The sequence below is a fragment of the Nannospalax galili genome, unplaced genomic scaffold (genome assembly GCF_000622305.1).
Source record: "Nannospalax galili isolate Female #2095 unplaced genomic scaffold, S.galili_v1.0 scaffold109, whole genome shotgun sequence".
NCBI lineage: Eukaryota > Metazoa > Chordata > Mammalia > Rodentia > Spalacidae > Nannospalax > Nannospalax galili.
In genome coordinates this window covers 2,167,777-2,188,036 of record NW_008360315.1, presented here as the reverse complement: position 1 = coordinate 2,188,036, position 20,260 = coordinate 2,167,777, and the positions used below count along the sequence as shown (strand labels likewise).

General features: G+C 40.6%; 1 protein-coding gene across 1 annotated transcript in view; it reads left to right on the top strand.

The window, feature by feature from the left end:
- The window catches only part of Palld (palladin, cytoskeletal associated protein), a 298,300-nt gene that overhangs the window by 82,858 nt on the left and 195,182 nt on the right, over positions 1-20,260 (top strand). Inside the window, 2 exon segments of the mRNA XM_029559540.1 lie at positions 1,792-1,911; positions 3,730-4,069. Of these exon segments, the coding sequence (XP_029415400.1) occupies positions 1,792-1,911; positions 3,730-4,069 (460 nt within the window).

Here is a 20,260-nt window from a genome sequence, read left to right as displayed (position 1 = left end):
TATTATAAATAGATGTCTTCTTTTCCTCATCCGTTTTTTAAATTGCCTAAAAATTTTAATTCTTTCCTGTTTCTACTTCATGTTTCAAAAAATTGTTGCAAAATGGACTTTCTGATAATTCCTTTCACTTGCAACTGACTGACCTGCCTTTAAGGGCAGCACAGAGGTGAAAGGCTAAAAACACCAGTGGCATGTGGGCATTATGGGTGTAAACAGAAGTTGGCATCCATGGGGAGAATGTCTACTCAAGTCCTTCATTGAGTGCCGAGGTATCACACCCGCAACTACAGAAAATTAAGGCAACATACTCAGCAACTGCATGGATGGATTCTGAATGCTTCTGGTCTCTATGCATAGAGGAAATTCTAGGCTTTATTTCAGAAGTCTTTCCTGGTATCTTACAGCCTTTCACTAGTAAGCCCTTCAGTTCATTTGATCTACATTCTTTCCTCTTGCTGGAGAGTCTTTGAGCAATATCTTCCTTATATTAATTTCTTTATATTTATGGTACTTGTCAAATGGTACCTAGTGTGATATTTAAAGAGATTTTATATATATATATATATGATTATATATATGTATATGTTTCCTTACTCTGCTTTTATCCTTTTTTCTTTATTACAGCAAGACAATGATGTGACATGAAATCTACTTTCTTAAATTTTAAGTGCACAGTGTATTGTTGTTACACGACATTGTGTAGCAGGTCTTCTAGAACTTTTTCACCTTGCATATTTGAACTGTACAGGCTCTAATCCCTAGCTTCCCATGCCCCCACACTACAGCCATCAGCCACCACTTCTCTACTTTCTCCTGGAACAGTTTGGCTTCTTTAGATACCTTGCAAGTGAAAACATACAATTTTAGTCTTGCCATTTTTCATTACCTTTAACTAAATAATTTCCGTACCTGTGCTCTGTCTTTATTAAGCTCTATTATCTACTCATTGTTGTATTGTACATTGGATCTAGCCTTACACACTCCATTTTGACATCAAATTGAATAATACGCTCAGAGAATAAGTTGCGTGTTTTCCTAATGCAAGCCTGTATCAATATGGTAGCAACATGCTCACCCTGAGCTCTACCATGTTGCTAAGATCCCAGCTTATACTCACAATGATCCTAGATCGTTCCATAGGAACATAGCATTTTGACATAAAAGAATCCTGCATTATCAGCTTTTAGGAAAATCTCTAGCAGTCCATAAACCAGCCTGTCATGAGCATCAGAAATGGGATTAGGATGGGGTTCAGGGAAAGAAAAAACCCAGAACTGGAGACAGCGAACAACGGTCAGGAAAGCCTGCAGGCCACATTAGTTGACATAGAAAAGCAGGCATATTTGACCCAATGCTGCTACATAAAAAACTATGTACTTTGATAATATAAATTTTAAGCTATATTATTTTGGAGGAATGAATAAACAAAGTTTTTGTGTTTACCTTTGGAGACTGAGATTATTAAGGAGCTTGGATATGAGGAAAACTGGATTCGAAAAAAGAGATTGTACTTTTCACTTTATACTTTTGTACTTAGCGATTTAATTTTTATGTAACAAAAGACCCGCAAATACTATTGTATTGCAAAACAGCACTTTGACCCATGCTTAATACTTTCTTCCCTTCACACAATATGTTGTGAGACAAGCTTGATCATCTTCACCAATGATACTTAAATTGAAGAAACATTCTTGCATAAGCCTGAAAAGTTGGCTCTTAGGAAGCTGGGGAAGGTCGGGACTGACTTCGAAATGGCTTGTTGGTTTCATGCCTTGGTCTCTTTGCTTGCAGAGGAGATCTGCACCCTTGTTATTGCTGAGACTTTTCCAGAAGATGCAGGGATCTTTACTTGCTCAGCAAGAAATGATTATGGATCCGTGACTAGCAAGGCTCAGCTAATTGTCACCTCAGGTATGTGGGAATCAAAAGTGACTGGGTTCTCCTCTGCATTCTAGGGTATTTCCCCAAAGCAACTGTCCCAGCAACACTGCTCAGTCCTTAGGAATGCTCATGGCCACTGGGAGAATTACCTGAACAATTAGATGTTTCATCTGAAACAAAAGGCTTTGAAGGAGGATCACTGGGTGGAGGTGGAGATCACAAACAAGATAATGCAGCAATGGACACTCCCTCATGGGGCCATGTTTTTTAAACCCTGCACTCTTGGTTTTGGCAACAGTGGAACTAGTTTCCTAACAATCTCCCGCTCACCTCAGAAGGTCTAAATCAGAGGTGTGTTCATGGCCCCTTGCAGTGCCAGTAGAGTATCTGGGGAACTTGTCCCATACATCGTTGTATAATCCACTGTTGAAACTTCAGAGGAGATAATATTAGCACACTAAATCTAGTGAATATTAGAGAAACTGTGAGGATCTTAGAAAATGTATTCCTTTGATAGTATACATTAATGTGTATAGCCAACTTTATATGAAACCAATGTTCAAAAATACCTGGACTTCCAAACTCAAAGCTTATCACTAAGGAAGGCAAAAAGAAGTCGATTTTTGCTTTTAATTTTCTCAGGTGACTATTTTCTTCTATTACTAACAAATTTTGCTTTAGCTTATAGCAATTGCCTCATTTTTCAGGTCATCTTACAGAGATTTTAAAGCAATCACTTTCAACCAAGTCTAGCACAAAGTAATACACACAACATGTAAGTGAATGGCTGGTTACATGAGGCAATTCGATTGCCTTTTGACTTCCAAAAGAGCAAGAACTTGGGGCTAGGTGGCAGCAGAGGCACAATCAAGACTAGCTTAGGGATATTAGCATAGGACTTTGCAACTTTGTTAGGATAAGTGGTAGAAGGCTCACCTTAATGGGTAATGGTCAGCATGAACGAGCAGCAGAAGTCTTCATTGGAAACTGCAGCACTATAACTTCCAGTGGACTAGCAGGGCGCATCCCAGCGTTTTGGTTTTCAGATGATCATCGAATGATCACAGCAATACTCAGTCAATAGTCAATAACAACAACAAAATCAAGACTCTGTAACTTTGGCTGGAAAACTGATGTGTGGTACTTTTTACTTCTATATGGGGGTAAATCTACTCTATGCCAATCAAAACCAATGAATGTGCTTGAGTTTTCCGTGCACCTCAATAAGCCTTTTTTTAAGGCCTGCCAGAAGGTCTGATGAACTCTGGGAAAGGTGAGGAATTACAAAAGGACATGATCTCAAGGCAGTTTCAGTCCGATTAGGATAAGCACTTTTAAAAATCTCTTTTACTAAGTTATATTTGGGTCAGTCATCTGTCACAGAGCTCATGAGACATGTCACTTCAAGCTTCTCTTACCCAGCTTTAGAACAGAAAGAATTTCCATATAAACTCCTCTGAGCTTGAGCCACTGTCACTGAGAAGGATCATATACCCAATGGGATCCATGGGCTGAGGAGCGAGAGGATAAAGCGTTTTGAATGATACTGTTTGCGTTGTCATTTTTAACAACTACGAGCTAAATCTTTAGTTCTTGAATAAAATTGGTGAAATGATAGCTGGTTTTCCCACATGTGAGCACAATCATGAAATGGGAGTAGTGGCTTCTGAAAACAAGCTTAGAAGAACCAGGTCCTGCAGCCAGCAGCGCGTCTACACCCTATGACACCGGCATACCTCTTCTTCTCTAATTATGGAAGGCAAAGGCTTCCCAGAAGATCTATGACAATGAAAATAATTCCTTGAACAAGTATCTTATCATTTTTCCCCTCTTTTTCCCCTTCTCTAGCCAACACTGAGAACTGTAGCTATGACTCCATGGCAGAATCCAACAGTGATCACTTCCAACGTTTTCCACCTCCCCCTCCAATCTTGGAGACGAGTTCCTATGAGCTGGCATCCAAGAAACCATCTGAGATCCAGCAGGTGAACAGCCCCAACTTAGGGCTTAGCATGGCAGCTCTTCAAAAGCGATTCAATTCTGCAGAGAGGGAAACCAACAGAGTCCCTCCCAGCCATGGAATCAACGGGCTGATTAATGGCAAAGCTAACGGCAATAAATCTCCAACACCAGCTGCCCTACTTTCTCCCACTAAAGAGCCACCACCTCTGCTTGCCAAACCCAAACTGTGAGTATTTCTGCATGGTTTTAGAACACTTTCCATACTCCTGCTCAGTTTCCTCTCTAATTAGAAAAAAACTTTTCGCCTGGACTTAACTCTGTGGTACGTTGCCTCTTCTGACTGAGGTGACATGGCTGCTAAGTGGGGTCCCTCAAAAATATAAAAGGTACTTAAAAATAAAGAAGGTGAATAAGTGTGGTTAAATCTGTCCTCTGTTAAAAGCTGTAACTGGTTACGGCGGTGAAAATATGTGAGTGACATTGTATAGCAGGATGTCACTGCTCTCCAGGCAGGATGGAAAAAGAGGAGCTCCTTGGAAATCCCTATTAAAACATGGGCAAAGATTTGAACTGGAGAAATGAAAAAGGAGTTCTGTTGTCAATTGGAGGAGGAAAGTGAGAACTGAGAGTGGAAATTCAGTGTGCAGATCCCGGCCAGGGTAGGGAAACCAGAGACAGGCTTGTCAGGAAGAGCGCTCTTCACAGCTCAGCCTACTGGCTTTTGGAATTCCATGGAACTGCATATTTCCCCCTTTGGCTCGATTTCCATTATTTTCTTAGGATGCTAAACCTTGCCTGAGCTGTTTCCATTGGCATCATGCAGCAGGGAGTTGTTATGAATGGAGCCATTACTCTGTCAGAGAAAGGCAGAATTAAGTGAACTCAAAAGGTTCTATCACAGCATAACAGATCTTGAATTATTCGCTGACATAGGTCACTAGAAATGTGTGTATTCTCTGTTGGGTCACATTTCCATAAGAACGAATTTGCCCTGATCTAGGAAAGCCCCTCGTAACTCCCCATGATGTCAGATGTTTTTGATTTGCAGCTAATAGGATTTCTTTACAACAGGAATTCTTTGCTTCCTAGTACTGAACAGTCTAAGCTCTTCTCTCTGTGATCAGCTCATTTGTTTTGTTTTTTGTTGTTGTTGTTGTTATGTGTATGAGTATATTGCCTGCATGTATGTAAGTGCAGCTGTATAGTGCACTGCCCACAGAAGTCAGAAAAGAGAGTTGGATCCCCTGGAACTGGAGTTATGGGCGGTTGTTAGCTACCATGTGGGTGCTGGGATCGAAACCCAGGTCCTCTGCAAGAGCAGTCAGTGCTCTTAACCGCTGAGCCATCTCTCCATCCTGTGATTTGTTAGAAATGTTGGCACTAACTTGAACTAGAATAATGCCTTCCGTTTGTACATCACTTTATTGTTTTCCAAGGATTTTCATGAACCTTAATTCAGTACCAAACCAACTCACAGAACACTTTAACAAAAGAGCAGTCCGTTTTATAAAAATAGACTTCTGGACAATCTTGTGAGGCAGTTTCAGAAATCTACCTTTCACTACCCAGCACTTAATTTTGCATTCTGTTCTGGCCAGTTTTGTAAGTGGTAGAACTGCTTACCAGGTTCGTATATAACAATATGAAAGACCTATGTTCTTTCACGAGCTAAATGGGGGAAAAAGGCAGCCATAAAATAGATTTACATTCTTATAGCACTAGCCATAAAATTAATGGCTACTGCTGACTTCTTTCATCTTTGCATTTTGAATATGTATTTGTAGTGCTTTTAATGAAACAGGGACCACTCTTCTGGGAAAGGGCAAATGTGTTTAATGAGTAGGTCTTGACTATGCTTTTGATTCAGTGAAGTGTATCTACTCTAATGGCCATCATAAATTGGGGATAAATCACAGGAGCATAAACATAAGAAGTTGTTAACAGCATTTACAGCCTTCCTTATCTCGGGCACTTCAGCAGCTCTTTAGCTTTTAGCTGTATCACCAAGGCCTGTATGTATTGATGGGGCCATGTCTACAAAAGCCAAACAAAATCATGTTGTAGTTATTGAGAGGTTGAATAGCTTATGAACAAGTTTCAAATGTGATGTCATGATTTTCTTATAAGTTAAGATTTTCAGTGTAAAATAAGATGCAGGAAAAGGAGATGCTAATGTTTAAGATCAGGAGAGGGGTCACCTCCCCCACCCCCACCCCTTCATGAGAAAACGTAAGGAAAAAGCAAGCATGCATCTAACACAAAACCTGGCCATTTAGGGATAACATTGACTTAGGCCAGACATTACTCTTGGTTTTTCTTTTCAAAACTTTGGGTGTTTAAATATTTCCTTAGAGCATTATTTAACAATTTTCATATTGCTTAACTTTCTGCCATTTAATCTAGATAGGAAAGAGAATGTGATGACATTGAATCTTTAAGTTTTCTTATATATGTTATTGGATTTAATTTTATTTACAAAACAGTTGTGTGCTGCTGTCACTCTGAAGAGCATATAGAAACAACTAAAGTTCTTAGCTTCCACTCTTCTGGCACCCCTACCCGCATGAGGAGATCTGGGCCATCAGTTCAGTCTATGATTGCCTATTCCTTCCACTGTTATCAGTTTCTTTGGAAAAGGTGTACTGATTCTCTTCCACATCGTGCCCATTGACAGAAAACCGTAGTGGCATGAATTGTATAATTTGGGGTAATTAATGATGATAGGTAATTGATGATTCAAATCCATGCACGTGTCTGTTCCATACACTGGGGGAAAATGATGAAGATTCTGTTTGCCTCCTACGGTAGGCAGTGAAAGATTATGGTTTGTTCTAATCTTGATTCATCAGCCTGTGATTTAATTCCTCCTCAGAGAAGTTTGTGTTTGGGGGCTTTGTGGCACAGCATGCACCACCATCATTTCTAATCAAACTAGTACTAGTAATCAATTAGGAGAGGACAAATAATAGAAATTCACATTGTTCCTCTCAAAATGAATTGATTGAAAGCCCCCACCTTCTGCTGTCCAATAGAAATCCTCTCCTGTAGACCTCACCCTGGGTCTGTCACAGGGTGATTTTCTGGCTCAACATCATGGACCCATAACTTCAGTGTCTACTGCTCCTAGCATCTTTGTCTCTGGCACTGTGCCTGGAAGGCAAGCTAAGAATAATCAAGGTCAGGCCATATGGTAATTACCAGATGACTTACCCCTGTGCAGTGCCTTGCCACTTGCTGTGGGACCATGATGAACACTAGGCATGTCACAAAAAAGCAATTAGTGGAGTTACTTCTGTGATGTGGTAACATATTCATAATCTTCTATGACACTGTGAAGAAAACAACATCTCACTTAAATCATGCCTTTTCAGAGGAAAATAGGAGGTATGATCATAAACCCAACTTATGATTTGTCTTATCTTATTCTTCATACCAAAAAAGCCTGCTGCTGGGTCCTTTCTCTACAAAAGGTGCCTGGAGATTCTAATTAAATGTATAAGTCAATGTGAAAATTGTGGATTCTCTTTTTTCCATAAAATAACCCTTTGAAGGCATAGATCTGCACAGAATCCTCAGAAAGAAGTTTTAGAGAGAAATTTGTGAGTGGCAGAGTCAATAGGTGATTTGCAAAGCATGTACTATAATCCTGTTTTACCACCAAGCTTACCTCTTAAATTAAACCAAGCAGTATATAAAAGCATGTGCTGTTTTCAGGCTCTAGTTATTTCTTTTTCTCTGTCTTCTTCTGTCATGTGGGTGGGAGGCACAATATAAATTTACACAGCAAGCAAAATGAGAAATCAAAGGGGAAGTTAATGAAGGATGAAGCTACGGGAAAGTCCTTACACCCAGAAGCAATCCAGGTCAGGAGATAAAATTCTTATTTACCAGTAGCATGCCAGAAATATACACATGGCCATAAAAGTCCATGCCCTTTTGATAATGAAATGGTTGAAATTTTTTTTCCATGTTGTCAACAGCTCTTTGCTCCCTCTCTTCCTACTTGCTCTTCCCCTAGCCTACTATTTACCCGTAGACATCCAGTTGTTTCGGCAAATCTTGTCTCTAGAGAGAACTATGTATTATAAACTGCTTTATACCAAGTGACCTAGTTAGCTTTAACTGTCAACTTGACCCAGCCTGGAGTCATCTGAAAGAGGAATTGCCTAGATCAGATTGGCCTGTCAATGTGCCTATAAGGGGACTATCTTGATTGTTAATTGATGTAGAAGGGTCCAATATACTGTGAGCAGCACCATTCCCTGTGCAGGTGGTCCTGGATGTAGAAGAAAGCTAGGTAAGCATGAGCCCGAGCAAGCCCCCAAGCAGCATTCTTCCATGGTTTCTGCTTCAAGTTCCTGCCCTGTCTTCCTCTATGATGGACTACAACCTCTAAGCTGAAGCAAACCCTTTCTTCCCTTAAGTTGCTTTTGGTCATGGTGTGTATCATAGCAACAGAATGAAACCAGAATACCAAGATAGCAGCAATTTTAAGGCTGACAAACTAAAGCTATGTCTTCATAATAATCAGTATTATTTAAATAGAGAAATGTCCCTTTGCTGTATGCACAGGAATTAGAGATGATGAATGTGAAAGACAGAAGGAAACAGTAGCCTGTGTCATTCCTTATCAGTGCCTTAACTGTGCCAAGCTTTCTATATTTGGAAGTTCTTTATGGGTTCCCCCATACTCCTAGACATTAAGTACAAGTTGTTCCCTTGCCTGGAATGTTCTACTCTTGAAATGCTTTGCTTCAAATAGCTGCCTTCTTCTTGTCTATCAAATCTCAGTTTAATGTCTCTCCCTCTTGACCACCTAATTGAAAGCAGTCACCCAGTCACTCTCCCCTTTAATTACTACCCAGCACATACTTACTTCTGATGGTTATTTACTTGTTTTGGGGGGGGGGAGGTTGTATGTGCTTTCCCCTCAACTACTATGTAATATAGCGCTTTGGGAGTAGGGACCATCCTTGTCTTTCTTTGGATCTAGAACAGGGCCTAATCAATAGCAGGTGCCCAAAGATATTTTTTGAATGAATAAAGCAAGAGCAAACCAACAAAGAACAGAAGGCGTGCCCACCTTTTAAGCAATCTCATTTGTTCTGCTTAATTTTTTGCCTAGATCTATCCCAGGACTTCTATTTTCAACCCTACCAATTCCAGAATTTTCTCCCTTTACAATGTTTCCAATTGGTATTGTTCATCTCAACTGAATGGGTATGAAGAATTCAGTAAAGATCCGGTGGGAGGAGCTGGAGCCATAGCTTGCTTGGGAGAGTGCAGCTAGGATGCAGAAAGCCCTGTGTGCCATCCACAGCACTGCACAGAACCAGGGGTGACAGCCCAAGCCTGTAATCCCAGCACTAGGAGGATCAGAAGTTTTAGGTCACCTTCCGCTACATAGTTTGAGGCCAGCCTGGGCTACACGAGTCCTTGTATGGAAAAATAAACAGAGCTGGGGAGATGGCTCAGCAGATCAAATGCCTGTTAGGCAACCATGAGGGCTTGAGTTCAAATCCCCAGAACCCATGTAAAACAGAAGGCATGACGATATATTCCTAGAACCTCAGCACTGGAGAGGGAGATAGGGACAGATAGATCCCTGAAGCTCATTGGCCCCCCAGTCTAGCTAAATTGATGAGCTTAGGGCTCAGTTGCCTCAAAAAATAAAAGGTGGAGAGTAATCAAGGAAAGACATCAGCCATCAACCTCTGGCCTCCACATGCACACACATATGCACATGCCACATACCACACAACACATACCAAAAAGTAACGACAAAATAAATAAAAAAGTAATAACAAAATAGATCATTAAAAAATCTACAGAATAGAATTACAATAGAAAAATTCATCCAGCTTACTTAACCGAGAATCCGTTCACCCTCTCATTTCTCCTGTGTTCCCATTTGATTAATGCCTCAGTTTAACGCACTGTGGAGAAAATGAGCCATTTGAAAGGACCAGGACAGGTTCGCGCTCTAGTACACATTGCAATGTGAGCTGGCCCGAGTGCAATCAAACTGCCGTTTCAAGGTGTGTGCACTTGCCATGTTAACACCCTCATCAGATGCCAGACTTTGATGAAGGGCTAAAGGCTTCTGTGCGACTCCCTTCCTGTCCTGTTTATGTTGGACCGCACCTCAAACTCCAATGTGTAGCTTGGGCAGTATAACTTAGAAAGCTGAACATTTTTCCATCCTTTAACCTCCACTGGTTAGGGTTCAAGATCTCACTTTATTACAGTTTGACATTAGAATATAAACTGTTTCCCAGATTCTGTCTAGCATAAACCTTAACTGGTAGATTTAAAAACAAAACAAAAGGCAAAGGTAAGCAAAACAATGTGGGAGAAAATCTGTTACAGCTAGAGAGATGTAGTCATCAGAGGCAATTGTGAGAAGATCCTTAAATGCACATAAATGTTTTAATATCCAGCAGACTTTTTGTCCCTCACTGTTCTGAACACCTACAAACTGTTGGGAATTGTTAGCCTCAAAGATGAAAGAGGTAAGAGCATCACCTTTGCATAATTTATAATCTAGCGATCTCCAGGACCTTTGGGTAAGGACACACCACACACACACACACACACACACACACACACATGCACACCGGCATGTAAAAAATCCAACACATCTTTTAGCATGACAGATTTTGTCAAAGAATGGACAATCCCTAAATTCAGTTCAGTGCAATCCAAATACCGTTTCTTCTAATTTAGTGTTTAAAAGATAATTTTGAAGTTTTAATATGCACCAGCTTCCATTTCTGGTTAAGTGATTTTCATTATCTGTATAGTCCAGTCAAAGAATGATTTCATAATAGTGAAATGCAAATTAAAGAACCAAAGGTAACTTCAAAGAATATTAAGAGGGGAATAAGGAAAAACTAATGTTTTTAACATTTGTTATTGTAAACTCACACACACTCACACACACGCATATGCACACACACGCACATAACACACTGGAGGGTGATGGGGACAGAATGCAGGAAGATGTTGGTCCCAGGTCTGCAGCAGTTGGCCATGTCGGTACATTGTAACAGACTTTAATAGTGTTGGTGTTGGATCTTTTTTTTTGAAGAGGATGAATATTTTATTTGTTTTTTACTGTGCTGCAAAGCTGTTGTATAAAAAGCACCAGAGAGTTCCAGGACAGCTGAGACTACAGGGAGTCCCTGTCTCAAAAAGACAAAAAAAAAAAAGCACCAGTCAATGCGGCCTATTGCAAATTAGGACAGTGATGTCCTTCATCTGACCCCATACCTGACCCCTTTCCTGCTCCTTGGGCATTTCCACTGTGAAGATCCTTAAGTCTTCTGACCTAAATCCAGGGATGGATATAAGTTACAATACAAATATTATGTGAGACCTATGAAAACGTTGTTATCCTGAAATATAGAATTCTTATAACCACCTTTTGACATAGACAGTCTCACAAATTCTGAATACTAGAGCTTATCATTTAGTCTAAATACCTAGTCTAATGTATTATAGAAAAGACGTACATTGTGTTTATCTGCAGCCATTAGGAAGCTGAGGGAGATTTTCTTCCAGTAGCAGCATGGAAAGATATTTCTTTTTCAACGTATTGCTGAAAGTTATTCAATGTCTTCTGTCCATCACTAATTCAAGACAACTATGCTGGAGCGAGTTAGTTGGCACCGGTTGGTTTGGGACTGGATGTTCATTCCTCAGTGGATTTCACGTATCTCATCCGCGTCTTCATTCATCAGCTCATCCAGCTCTGAAGGGTCACTCAGTGTCCTCTTGATCAGCCAGCCATTTCCGCTACAGAATTTGTTGACGAGCCCTGGATTATTTGCAAGTGCTCCGTTAACTTCAGTTACCTCTCCTGACAGAGGAGAATAGAGTTCCCTGGCAGCTTTCACACGTTCTAAAGCACCAAACTCATCCCAGAGCTAGGCGGATCCCCGTGCTCAGTGCACCGATTGCGGAGATGCCGGGTGTCCAGGAAGGGCGGGCAGGGCGGCAGGACACCACGGTGGTGCACAGGCTGCAGGCCACGGGCCCGCGCGCTCCTTGCCATACACAGTGACATGATAGCCTGGTGGTGGATCTCTTTTTAAACAACCCTCCCCCCACCCCACCCTAGAGTGAAAAGTTTCACCAAGGAACTTCCTGAACTTTTGAAACTTTTAACTAAGCAATGACGTGGATTTTGTTGGTGGTAGTGATGGTGGTTTTGGTTTGGGTTTGGGTTTTTTGTTTGTTTGTTTATTTGTTTGTTTGTTTGTTTGGTCTTTTTGAGACAGGGTAGCCCATCTGGCCTGGAACTCACTATGTAGACCAGGCAGGCCTTGAACTCACAGAGATCCACCTGCCTCTGCCCCCCCCACACACACACAGTGCTGGACTACAGGCATGCGCTACCACGCCCGGCTGCAATAATGTTTTGATATAGTCTTCCCCTTGGTTTTTCATGCAAATACTGGCTGTAACACAGTGTTGCATTCTAAGCTCTGAGGAGTGCACTGCTCCCCTAGGCCAGTCTCATGGTGACTGCAATGCATTTCCAGACATCTGAATCCTTATTTTCTGTAGCTAGGAGTGTTACTTGGTATATAATATGTACATGGAAATACAAGTGCCCTGTCTGTATTTGAAGTCGTGTTCTACCTTCCAGACAAAAATACAGTATATCCAACACAAATATTTAGTGTTTTACATGAAGGAATACTTGATAATGTACTATTTCTTTAGCACTTCCATTTCCTCATGCTTAAATGTATAGAAGAGCTCCTTTGGTAGTTATAAAGTAAGTTGAAAAATATAATTCTTTCCTGGTGAGGCTATTTTATTTTTAAAGGGTCCAGGAATTGTTAAGGTAAGGCTATATAGAAATAAGCTAAGAGACAATGTCATAAATTTGAAGTCAAAGTATTAGTAATATATAATATACAATACATATCATTTGGGGTGAAAAGTGCTAGATACAAAATAATATTTGAAACTTAATATCAATTTTATAAGAAATAAACAACACACTTAACCAACTAATACGTATATTATGTATTAGAAAGAAATGCACCAATGATTGAGTGTAGGATTTAGAATAAATCATACTTTCCTGTACTTGTCAACGATAATGCTTATTACTTTTATAATTGTAAAATATTGTTTAAAATGCAAAAGTATTCTTCACCTTTCTTCTACTCCCTCCCCCATCCACCCTCACTCCAGATGCACCCTGCTAAATGTAGTGCCCAAGTTCACTTAGGAGCAGAGTGCTTTGGCACAGGTGCTCTCACCTCTTCTCTTAGAGTTGCTCTCTTTTTCTAGAAGCCTGTGTCTTCAGGAGTCCATCTCTATTTTTAGGAACCATCCAAAAAAAATCCATCCTCAGAGAATGCCCGATATTTTAAGGTGGTTTGTGCCTCTATAAGCTCCCTTTTCTAAATACCCCTACCCAGACAAAACTCCAGGATAACACTGATATGAATCAACTCTCGTCAAAGTCTGAAGTCCCCCCAAAATGCCACGTTTGAAACACCAGTATTTAATCATGTATTATCTACAGAACAGAAAGTAAAAAGAAGGCTGGTGACGTGGCACAGTGGGTAGAGACAGTTGTGCAAGCCTGGAGACCCAAGTTTGATCCACAGAACCCACATTAAAGGCAGAATGACAGAACCAACTCCATAAAGTTGTCCTCTGACTTCCACATGCACTCTGCAGCATGCCAGCCACACATCAAGTACACACAGACATGAGTGTGCATGCACACACACACACATACACACAAATAAATAAATAAGTAAATATTTTTTTGAAAAATGAAATCTTTCCTCCACAGAAACAGCAGTGAAGGAGAAAAGATGTGATGAAGGAAGCATATGGTTCTGATTTAAATAGCACGTTGTCAGGAAAATATGCCGTGAAAGTATCTGTTCAAAGAGGAGAGGCTGGTGTAGTAACTGGCATTATGAAGGCTAAACTAGGCTGAGGGGAACAATAAGCAAAGATGAAGAATATGGAGGAGGGAAGGACGCGTTTCCTAGCAATAGTGAGAACCTATTTGAAAGCCGTATTCGATTCAGGGAGCACCTGTGATTGGCTTTATTTTAGCCGGCATTAGCATTCAGAGGGTAGGAATGGGATGCACATAGCTGGCAGTCCTGGAGCAGTATGTGTGCTACTTAAAGAGTTCCATTAAAAACATATATGCAGTGGATGGAGTCCAAAAAAAGGCCTGAAGATTAAGTGGAAAGACTCCCAAAACAGAAGGAACCAAAATAATTTCTGTTATACCGGGAATGAAAATAACTAAACGCAAGGAGAGGTGATAAACTACGGAACAAGTATGATCAAAGAGCGGATTCGCAAAGTTCAAAATCTTCCAAATGATGGAGAGTTTCGGACATATCATTTTGGGTGGATAGTTCAAGTGGTCACGGGGTAGGGGAAAAGGTCAAGCAACTGAAGATGCTAGAAGGGACATTAGCGTGGATGGTGGCCAAAGACTATGGCAGAAACCCAAGTGCTAAATAGTAAAGGCATTGAGAAAAGTGAGGAGGTGGCTAAGACGACAGCACGGAAGAGAGTGGTTACAGGTGGAACACAACAGAGAAGCAGACTTGGAGCAATGATGGCAAGCCCTTGTGAGTGTAGCTGTGGGAGGCCTGGAGCACGCAGAACCTCCTATGTCAGGGAAGTTCATAACAGGTGTGTTAGGGTTCTCTAAAGGAACAGAAGTGATAGAATGAATAGACATATTAAAGGGGGTTTTATTAGATTGGCTTACACGCTATGGTCTGAGTAGTCCAACAGTGGTAGTTTAACACTGGAGAGGCCAGGAATCTGGTAGTTGCTCAATCCACGAGGCTGACTGGCTCAGCTGTCCCAATCTGGTGCCACAACAACAGGATAGATAACTCGCCAGCAAGAGTGAAGGCAGGCAGGCAAAAAGCAAAAGCTCCCTTCTGCCATGGCCTTTTATATGGGCTGCCATGAGAAGGTGAGGCCCACCTATGGTGTGGGTCTTCCAGCTTCAAACTATCTAATCAAGAGAGTTCCTCGCATTTTAGTTCCAGATCCTGTCAAGTTAACAACCAAGATTAGCTATCACAACGGGGTTAGTAACACCACTGAGGAAAGAAAAGTTTCGGTGGAGACAAAGCAGGCTAGAAACAGTCAGGACAGTCTAAAGAACAGCCTTAGAATGGTCTAGAAAAAAGGCTCCAGGGATGATACAGAAGGAAAACAGGAAGAAAGAAGAGAGTCATAGGGATGGAATTTGTACCTGGGGGGTCATAGGGATGGAACTTGTACCTGGAAGGTCATAGGGATGGAACTTGTACCCAGGAGGTCAGCTGAGCACAGGAGCTGTGTCCTGGGATCACTTGCCCTCATATGAAGGATATGAAGAATGGCTTGCCCTCATATGTAGAATGGCTGTTCCTAGTAAATAGAGTCATAGCCAATATAATTCCCATTTCTTTTTTCATCCCTCTTTATTTCAGTTACATTTCAGCACTGTGATTTGTTTTGTCATTATTAACTTCTTCTATCCAAATGAGAGAGAGCCTGGGTTGGATTTTTATTAAGCCAGCCTATTTCGTATATTTGGGTATTTTAAAATAATTGTTCTTAGCTAATGACTCTCTAATTCATATTTATTGAATTTCATTCTATGTCTACAACTTTTACTACACGAGAATTTATTTCTGTCGACTGCAGACTGAACTTTATTAGCTTGCCAATTTTTAATTCATTTTTTATTCTGTGAATGTATAAGTTTTTCATCCAAACTAATATATCACCTGATGATGAGAATATTAGCAACAGGAAGGTTTGTTTTAGTTGGTTTCTATTACATGTGTAAAAACAGACAGTTCAGTTTCTCAGCAAACCCAAAAATGACTATTTCCTTGCTTTGCTAAAGTTATGATTACACAAACCTTGTGGATAACACGGAACCAATGTAGCTTCTTTTTAAACCTTTTCCATTTGTGGCAGAGTATTAGCTATTCTTTCATTTGATTTTAAGAATAATGCACATATTACATTAATTTGATGAACTATACAGATTTCATGAAACAGACTAGCTGGGCAGATCCCATTTGAATTTAAACACGCATTGGCTTCATCACTGAAAAGGAAACTATAAATTATTTGCAATCAGAACATCGGGCTTTGCTGTTAAAATGTGCCAGGTTCAAACCTTCAGACCTCTGGGTGTGGTGGTTCTAAGATAAGACTGTTCTTCTTTATCGAGACCTTTGTCAGGATGCAAGTGGATTTCAAAGGTTTTAGATGAAGCTTAAAGGAAACAGCTTTGTAAATATGCCACATTCAGTTTCTGCTTGTGATCCTTCGACCCGCACTGCCTTCCTGAAGCCACTATAGTTACACCTTCACTCTGAAACCCTGAAAAATTGTCTTTATTGTGTGCTCTGCTGTGTATCGACATTCTTCTGATTGGTTTGTTATTGAAATGTAATGATATTGCTATCCCAAATAGGCAGCATTTAAGGACTCAAACCTCCTGATCAAAACTAGTAAAGCAGCTAAGTGACTAACACACTCTCCGAGTATTTCTACTTCACTGTGTATGTAGAGGAGGTACAGCAATCTGGTATTCTTTTTGCTCAGAAGAGTTTGTAAATAGGTCAAATATGGGTAATTATATGCCTCAGCTACAATTTCAAAAGTGCTGCCTTCCCAGTAATTGCCCTTAAATGTGAAGGTTGTGAAAGATTTTTGGAAAGACCACAAATATTTTCTTGTCTTTGTTTCTGTCTTTGTTGAAACAGTTCATATGCCATCTGGCTTCAAAGATGTACCATTGTGCTCAGTAACGTTTCTAGTGAAAAAAAAAATGTGTGTGTGTGTGTGTGTGTGTGTGTGTGTGTGAATAGCCATAAAAGGTGGCTTCATTACAAGATAGTACAAAACAACAACAACAAAAATGTCCTGGTTCTGTGCAGTTTCTAAAACAGAGTTTGTATCTGGACTTTGTAGCCTTGGTGGTAAATTCTTGTTTGTAAGACTGTGTTTTCATGTCTGGTCCCCTCCTTTCTTTTATAGCCATTACTTTTTTAATACATCCCTGGATCAGAAGTGAAATGTTCACATTTATTTCACAATTATTTGTATTCTTTCACAAAGCAATTTTACATATAAAGAGGATTATTTGTGATAAGGCACTCTAGAATAATAACAAGAGTTTTTACTTCATATTTGTTCTAATCTGTCTTTGAAAACAAGATTATATTTGGTTATTGTCATTATTAAGACATTCTGGCTCGATGTGGTGATTTGTACCTGTAATCCCAGTACTCAGGAGGCTGAAGCAGGAGGGTTACTTGGGATTTAAGTCTAGCCTGGGCTACATAGTTAGATGCAGAGCAGCCAAAGACTTTATAATACTAAACAGCTGACTTACTACAGAGAAATACAGAGAATAATTATTTTTACCAAAAATTGGCAGAGACAAGTTTCTCAAAAGCAATTGTTGGATCCTGAAGGTCTCCTAGTTGAGAATTTGATTGATGCTGAGGTCCATCATTCCCATTTCCATCACAGTGTCAGCTGAAAGAAACTTGCACTTCTTCAGTTTCTGTTACTCAAGGCTGCTTTCTAAGATGAAGTTCTGTTTTGCACTCTGGCTGTAATAGTGAATAAATCAGGATTCTATTGCAGTAAAAATCAGAAATGAAACAGAATGAAGTGCTTATTTCAACTTTTGTCTAAATTTCTGGCCCTTTTAGAGAGAGCAACTGCCAGCACCAGCCAGATTTGTCTCCAGGTCCTGCCTGGTGCTACAGTATAAGCAACTGAGTAAGCAACTGGCATGCTTCTGCTTCAGATCTGAGGCTGCAGTGATCTGCTGTCTTCTTATGTAAGCCTGCCTTAAAGCAGGTGAAATCCAAGTCTGCAAATAACACAGACTTCCACCAGGATCCAGCTCAGCCCCAAACAATAGAGCTGGATGTGGTGGACAGAGGGGATATGAAATGCTCATGCCAGCCAAGAGGGCTTAAAGGCACCTGACAAGCTGCAGCGTTCCACAGAGGCCATCGTGCAAGGTGGGGGCTGAGATGGGGCTGGGAGGGAGGCTCGCCTGGGTTCCATGCCATTTTCTTAAGAGCTAGGACTCTAAAAAGCCATCAAAAGCATTGAGGATGCCGGCAATGGATGGAGTTTTAAATTCGTCTCTTCCTCCCAGGTCCTTGTCAGACTAAACTGCACATTCCACATGCTCTAGAATCAGAGTAAAATAACTGCACACCTCTTGCTAACTGAATTCTATTTGATTACAAGTAGTTTATCAGATAGAAATCCTGGATCAACAAGATCATTCTCCTTCATCCTCAGGGTCAAATCTCCCCCATGAATTGTCTCCATCTAGAATGTACACACATCAACGTTTCTTATTGTAGGAGAGTGAGATGTGTATGCTCTGAGCTCATTTGTCCCTAGTATATACTTGAATGCACTGTTTGAAATCAAAGCGGAGTATTCTGTTGATGCTTACAGAAAGTGGAAAACTTCCACCACGCACTGCCACAGGCCAGGAGTCTCCACCTTGTACTGGACACTCTCCTTCTGACAAAAACAAATGCTAGGTTTCTGATGACCCTGTCACTGTCATCACGCAGATGAACATGTAGCCATTTCCAGGATTTTCCCTCCAGAAACTCACTGTTACTATTCACCTAACACATTGGTATGATAGAGAATAACTGGTCACAAAAGTTGACTTTGGAAACTTTATACAAATATAAGTGAACCATTGTTAATTACTGAAATGTTTGGCTGTGGTAGTTATTCATGCAGTTAGTTTTATTTTTCTAGCCTTGGCTGTGACTGTTGTTTTTCTCTGCACTGAGCTGTCTGTATCTCTGTCAGTATCATCGGAATGACAGTGCCACTATCACGCAGCTTTTTAAACATTATTTTTTTTCTCACAACATTTTCCTGTTCCAAAAAGTACTGTACTTGACCATGGAAAAAAAGCCTTCCCCCAGCTGGAGGCAGGGCCACGCCCAGGGACAGTCCTCCATCTTTACCTCAGGACTCCATTCTGCTGCTCTCCCTCCCCTGCTTCCTAAATGCTATTTCTTAACTGTATTTTCTTCTCTCGCTGCCAGAAGCTAGTTTCTAGTGCTGTTGGAGCAGAAGTCAGTACCGGTTTCTGGTCTTTTGTATGTGGCCTACACTTTCCCTTCTGGAAGTAGGTAAACTCTTTTGGTTTTCTCTCCGTAGTAGGGACTGAATCTGGCCTCACACATGCTCTGCCATCAATCTCTCTCTCCAGCCCTCTTTTCACCTTTTATTTTCAGACTGGTTCTCACTAGATTTGTCAGCCTGGCCTTGAATTCACTCTCTGTAGCCCAGGCAGACCTTGAATTTTCCATCCTACTGCCTCAGCCTCCTGGATGACAGGCCTGTGCCACCAGGCCAAGCTAGACTCTTCACTTTAAGGTCATCATTTTCATGATGATATATAATATTCTCATGCACTATGGAAGAGGTGTGTACTTCTAGTCTGGAAACTCTCAGGTATATATTGTAGAAATTTTCTAAGATTATTTCTAATTTTCTCTGTTATCTTGATTTGAAGCTTGTAATAATATGATATTAAAACTCATGTTTACTGTTAAATATGAGTCTGGAGAGATGGCTGTTAAATATGGGTCTGGATTTACTGTTAAATATGAGTCTGGAGAGATGGCTACAAGATTAAGAGCACTGGCTGCTCTTGCAGAGGACCTGGGTTCGGTTCCCAGCAACCATATGATGGCTAACAACCATCCATAACTCCAATTCTAAGGAATCTGAAGCCCTTCACAGACATTGCACTATATCACTATATGGGTGCACTTACAGACATCCAGGCAATACACTCATACACATAAAATAAAAATAATAAAATATTTTTAAAACTTCTAAATGGAGAGGCTGGAGAGATGACTCAGTAGTAAAAAGCACCGGCTGCTCTTGCAGAGGAACTGGGTTCAATTCCCAGCACCCATATGGCAGCTAACAACCATCCCTAACTCCAATTCTATTGGATCTGACGCCCTCTTCTGACCTCTGTGGGCACTGAGAGACACATGCAGGCAATACGTACATAATACACAAAAAATAAAAATAATAAATAAAATATTTTTTTAACTCTTAAATGGAGTTGGGGTGATAGCTCAGTCAGTAAAGTGCTTGCCATGCAAGTATGAAGACCTGGGCCCAATCTCTAGAGCCCACTTGAAAAAACCAGAGACAGGCAGATCCCAGGGGTTAGCTGGCCAGCCAGCTTAGCTTACTTGGTGAGCTGCAGACTGGTAAGAGAACTTGTTTCAAAAAGTAAGGGAGATAGCACATGAGAAACTATACCTGGAGTTGACCTAGGGCCTCCACACACACATGAGCACACATAAATATATAC